At 38.4% G+C, this 6219-nt stretch overlaps 1 protein-coding gene across 1 annotated transcript in view; it reads right to left on the reverse strand.

Moving 5' to 3' along the window:
• LOC122558479 (corticosteroid 11-beta-dehydrogenase isozyme 2-like) overlaps window positions 1–6219 on the reverse strand; it is a 60200-nt gene that overhangs the window by 6190 nt on the left and 47791 nt on the right. Inside the window, exons 2-3 of the mRNA XM_043707107.1 lie at window positions 3812–3997; window positions 2464–2601 (exon numbers count right to left, since the gene is read on the reverse strand). Coding sequence (XP_043563042.1) covers window positions 2464–2601; window positions 3812–3997 — 324 coding nt within the window. The remainder of the gene's footprint in view (window positions 1–2463; window positions 2602–3811; window positions 3998–6219) is intronic.

Here is a 6219-nt window from a genome sequence, read left to right on the forward strand (position 1 = left end):
ACCCTCCTCTAGCTTATCTCTCCACGCTTCAGGCTCTCTGCCTTTATTCCTGAAGGGCTTTTGCCCGAAACGTCGATTTTGCCTGTCCTCGGATGCTGCCTGAATTGCTGTGCTCTTCCAGCACCACTGATCCAGAACCTTGTCCTGGATGGTGTCAAACCTCTTAAGTGTTCTTGTAGTTGCCTTCATCCAGGCAACTGGGGAGTATTCCATTGCATTCCTGATCAGTCCCTTGTAGATGATGGACAGGCTTTGGGGAATCAGGTGGGTTACTCACTGCGGAATACCTAGTTTCTGACCTATTCTTGTTGCCACAGTATTGATATGTTTAGTCTAGTTGGTTTTCTGGTCAATGGAAACCTCAATGATGTTGATAGTGGGGAAAATCAGTGATGGCGATGTAATTGAATGTCAACGGGCAATGTTTAGATTCTGTCTTTTTGGAGATGGTCACTGTCTGGCACTAGTCTGGCACAATTGTAATTTGCTATTTGTCAGCCAAACAGATTTCCTTCCCTTAAGAGCATTGGTAAACCAAATAGGTGTTTACAGTCTCATTGCTTTCATTAGACTTCTGATTTCAGATTCTTTTCTAATTCAGCCACAAATCTGGATCCCTCCAACATTACTTGGATTTCTAGATTATTAGTCCACTTTGTCACTGCATCTTCTTGACTGGTTATCCTTCAGTATCTTTACTCAATGGAAATCTATTGATCTCAGTCTCAAAAGTTCCCTTTGTCCAAGCATCCACTACAATTGGTGTTTCAAAACTTTCCTACGAACAGTGATCAAAGCTAAAGGGTCAAAGAAGATAACATGCTCAAAATGAGTTTTAAAAAACGAAAAGAAACAATTGTCATGAAGTGCTGCTTAATTTAAAAAGCCCAATATTGCAGCAAGACAGAAATACTGAATAAGGTAAGGAATCTACAATCTGCCATGATGGTAACAAATGAACTAAAACAGGAGATCATTCATAATGAATCTATATAGTATCTATCTGTGAATGTTCTTACAGCACACATAAAATTTATAATCCAAGGAGTATAGCTGAAAGTATTGTGCCAGAAATTTACTTCATTATCTAGTAGATGGTAAACATTGCATTGCATCTCTCTAAAGGTGAACGTGTTATCCAGGTCAATCAGTACATAGAAGGGGGTCCAATGGATTCAGTGAGTTCTGTGAATATTGACTTGGTGGAGAAGACAATTTCCATTCTTCCTCACTGGTGAAATATTCTGCCTACTCTGTGGGGCTCATTGCTTACTGGAATCAGAGCACACTCTTCCAGTTAATGTTGCACAGCACTGCCAACTGTCAAGTGATAAATGCCAGATGTGGTTCAGCCTTCTGTTCACTTGTCTGAACAATCACTTTAATGAGCACTGAACATTCCCATAAGCTGTTAGCTTCAATGCAATTACTTCAGTTTTGGCCATTGAAAGAAAATCATCAGGCATACTGTCAAACAGAACATAAACCACCCAATCCTCCCCAAGTTCCTTGTCCATTTTACAGTTTGCCTGTCTATGCAGGAGCATTCTGACTTTCAATACTGGGTACATTAAAAAAAAGTATGAAGTCAGTTCTGTTAAAACACATTTATTTTTGCTCCTCCAAACAGTGAAAAATGTGGACTCGCTGTGAAAGGGGCTTGACAAGTATCTGTGAGTAAGAGGGCACTTCCAGTTATTGGAGGGCATCACTAGTTTATTAATCAAGAGAAGTCCCAGCATGTTCTGGGACTTGCTCGATTGTTGAAGGGAGTCAAAAAAGTGTGTGCAGGGCTTTCCCCCAAATTTGTCTCAGGTCTTTTGCCTTCTTACAGAAAGGTAGTTAACAAGATGTTTCATAGAACGTTACAGCATGGAAAAAGGCCATTCTAATTGTTTTTCTTTTTTCAATTACTTATCCCTCTTATTTTTAAGAAAAATAACCACTGACTTTGCTTCCACCCCACCACCTCCCAGATCACAATAATTCTCAACTTCTTCCTCTATCTTTCATTCGTTATTTTGAATGGGTTTCCTCTAGTTACTGAATTGTCTGCCAGTTAGTTCAAAAAAGGTTGGAGCAGGGAGAGGATTAGTGGTCAAGATTTGAAAGACATATTGGTTCTTCATACTGACAATTGCTCTGCTGCATTATCCTTCTCACTGTGACTGATAAAATAAGGATTACACTTTTCTCGGTTCTCCTTGTGTAGCAAGTTCTGCTAGAAAGGGCGCAGTACTACAAGAAAACTATTTGTCTCTGGTTCATAATGAGCTGAACAAGAATGATGAACATTTTGACATCTTTCTTCCAAAAGCCAATTTTGTCTTTTTGAATTATTAGTGGAAATTTGAGCAGCATTCCAGAGCTGCAATCATATTAAAGACTGACTACTGGTGCCATCAGGAATTAAGCAAAGTCCACGTTATGCTGGCTTTTGCCTTTACACCAAATAATACCTACCTGTTTTGTAAAATGCAGGAAGTATGGTGCAAACTTTCACTCCCCAGTGTCTCAATTCCAGGCGTAAAATGTTTGTGAATAGGGTGAGTGCAGCTTTCGAAGCTCCATAAGCCGCTAAAAAGGGTAATGGAATCTCTCCTAGGAGGAAATGCACGGTGAATGGTTAGTCACATTTTTATTAAGTTGCATTAAATAAAATGTAAATGAGATTATTGATTAAAATATTTATTGATGTATTATGCTATTAGAGATAACTTTGAATGCGTACTGTATGAAGTTATTCCACATTTGCAAAGCGTCACTATGCATTCAATGTATGTACGTTAGATGATTCATTTATGATAGAGATACTGTTTTGCGATAGCACAGTCAGTATAGACCAGTTGTATATGTGGGGCAAGCAGGAAAATGAAGTTAAAGCATCAAAACTGATAAACTTTGATCTTATTCAATGACATAGCTGGCTCAAGGGGCCAGATCACTCAATTCTATAGTTTGTATAATCTATTTTTAATTTTAAAAAAATGTTATCTACCATGATAAAAAAACGTTATATACCACGAATCATTGCATGATAACTACATTGCTTAAATATTAAAGAAAGATCAACTGGGAAGCAGTACATTTATGGATGAACACATCTTCTCCCTATAATCAGTCACTACAGGGAGCAAATTTCAAGAAAACTTTGTCTGCTCTGTCACCATCACACACAAAATCAGTCAAAACTTGAGAACAGGTATGGCAGTTAATGAGGCACAATGGAGAAGCTCAAAGGATATTATTTATCCCCTGGGTTTCTATCTCGATTCTTAATTGTTTTTCTCTTATTCTTTCATTGGATTGTGGGTGTTGCATTGGTAGACCATTCTTAATTGCCCTTGAACTGCTTAACCACTTCAGAGGTTAGTTACAATCACATTGCTAGAAGATTTGGCATCATTTAATGCAAGACCAAGTAAAAATGGCAGATTTCCTTCCCTGGTGGACAACTTCATAAATCAAATGGGACCATCAATAATAACTGAGACAGATTTGTTAATTGAAGTTAAACCCCACTAGCTACCAAGGTGGGATGTGAACCTCTGTCAAGGGCATTAGCTTGGTCTGTTGAATTACTAACTCAGTGCCCTTATCATTGTGCCACCCTCTCATATTCAATATGTGTTGCAAAAACCCTGGAACAACTAGTGTTTGTCACCAGGTTCATCAATTGCTAGAATATATTGACCACCCAGAGGCTGATTAGACTCTAAACAGATTTTGGAAATGGGGAATAAGACTTTCATATAATTATACTGAACTTTGTGTATTTCTCAGATTTCTCTAATAATACATTAGAGCTTACCCACTGGACTGGAAACATTGACAATTCTGCCTTTTGCTCTACGTATCAGAGGAAGGAAGCCTTTGGTAATTGCTATTGCACCAAAGAAGTTGACCTCCATGCAGCCTCTGTAGTTGGACATGGCAGAGAGTTCAGCATCGCTAATGTTGAAGCACATTCCAGCATTGTTCACCAAACCCCACAAACCTGAAAAAAAAAGAGAGTACAACATCTTCATATTAAGGCTGCTGCAAGAAGTCATGGCTCTGTCTAAATCTAGATATGAAGTTAGAAGAAAGGGATAGCCACTTGAAAATTTTCTCCAGAGGAAAATGATGGGCAGTGCACCCCCACTTTTGAGAAGCTGGAAACGCTGGATGTTTATAAATAGAGCAAAGCTTATACAGGAAAAACATACTTAATGTTAAATCAAGAGCTTTTCTTAAAAAAAAATCAACCTGCATATTTTTTGCCTTTGAAAGTTCAAGACTTAAAATGCTAAGTTCCAATTGGCATAAATTTGGTTGGTGGCCTGTACTTGTTTCTTGATGAGCTGTGGGTTTTAGGGTAATTTAATTACCCTAAAATTAACTTTGTTAATTGTAACTGCTTGAGAAAAGAAAGAGAAAACTAGCATTCACTGCATGCCTCAAAGAACTGGAAGTGATCCACTGTGCTGCTGGGCTGCTCTGACCCAGCCTAAGTAGAATAATGTACTTTAATGCAGTGTCATTAACCTTTTGAACAAGGCAACACTTTCAAGCAGTGCTTTCACTGAAAGCCAATGCCAACATGCTGCACTCAAGAACAGAATTTGCAGGCCCAACACAATGAGTTCTTGATTTTGAATGTGCCATTCTGGAAAGTTCGGAAATTACCTTGAATCAATAGATTTCACTAAACCAAATAATTCACTGCAGTGGATAATATTGATGCCAAGAGCTCATTTAAAACAGAAGGTGACCGATGAGAGTATTAAGCAGTAAAGTTTGCAACAAGGTCATTGAATCCCATTTGTTTGATCAAGAAAGAAATAAAGTATTCTGCTATTACATAAGAGCTTAGAATAAAGGGTCACAACTGTCTCCTGCTCCTTTACAGTCATGTTTCTAGTTGACAGTTTGAACCACAACATTTGTCAAAATGACCTATGCACTCAGCTTGAAGAACAAATTGCAATAATCTAAATTTCTTTACTGTGGGTATGGTATTGGTCATCTGAATTCCTCTGCTCCACTTATCCATTGTAACCTTCACTCTGAATCTGCAGCACTCCAGTCTCTCAAGCTCAACCCTGATATTTGTCATTACACCTGCTGATGAGGATGGAGCTCTGGCTGTTTGGGTATTACCTTCCACTTTGTAAAGTTTGAACCGCCCATGCGACCATTTGCTCCCGCATCACGACTCCAACAACAATTAGCATCATGTTATTTCTGAGATTGCAACTCATCTTAAATCAGCCAGAATCTTCCTTTCAACCCCAAAAACACACTTTTTCTGCCTTTCCAAGATCTACACAAATGACTGCCATTGTTGAAGTCTGCTCTTGTCCCAGAGAATTAAAGTCTTCCTATCATGACTATTTTTTCTCCCTTGCCCAATCTCTCTCCATCTTGCTTCTCTCGGCTACTTTTATAGTTTCCTAACATCTACATACAGCATCCTCACCAGAATTAATTAGGAAAATATTTTCTCAGCTCTGCAATAATAAAAATTAAAAGAAAAGAAATACTCCAACTGCTTTTCAGTGGGGAAATATTTCATCTTCCCAAAATGTGTCATAACTCCAGGATCACTACAGATTTTCCATAAACAAAACAGGAGCAGGACTAAGAGGCAATGAGGGATGACACGCAGAATAAGACTTAAAGATGACCACCACTTTGTAAGGTCTTTTCCAGGTTTACAGACTTTGCCATTAGCAATAATTTGTATTGTGCTGACACTGCTGCCATTTTTGTGTTAAAACACTGCTCAGGGATTTCCTTTCCCTCATCAGATCAAAAGGCCTCGCAGACTGGATTTAGAACAGTCTGCATACCACTGCAAATGTAAAATTAGCTGGCCCTACAGTTTATGATGAGATTTTACCGTATTTCATGATGGTAAAACAGTACAATGGAAAGTACAAGTATGATGCCTCTTAATTTATTTTAAAGTGACAGTGGAGAAAGAGAGAGAGAGAGAGAGAGAGAGAGAGAGAGAGAGAAGCTGGCCCTACAGTTTATGATGAGATTTTACCATATTTCATGATGGTAAAACAGTACAATGGAAAGTACAAGTAAGATGCCTCTTAATTTATTTTAAAGTGACAGTGGAGAAAGAGAGAAAGAGAGAGAGAGAGAGATTGTCATTAAGACATACCACACCATCAGAAACGTAAGGCATTTAGTGCATGTATGTTTAGGTAAGTGTCTTTACATCTT

Source organism: Chiloscyllium plagiosum, chromosome 17 (genome assembly GCF_004010195.1).
Source record: "Chiloscyllium plagiosum isolate BGI_BamShark_2017 chromosome 17, ASM401019v2, whole genome shotgun sequence".
Taxonomy (NCBI): domain Eukaryota; kingdom Metazoa; phylum Chordata; class Chondrichthyes; order Orectolobiformes; family Hemiscylliidae; genus Chiloscyllium; species Chiloscyllium plagiosum.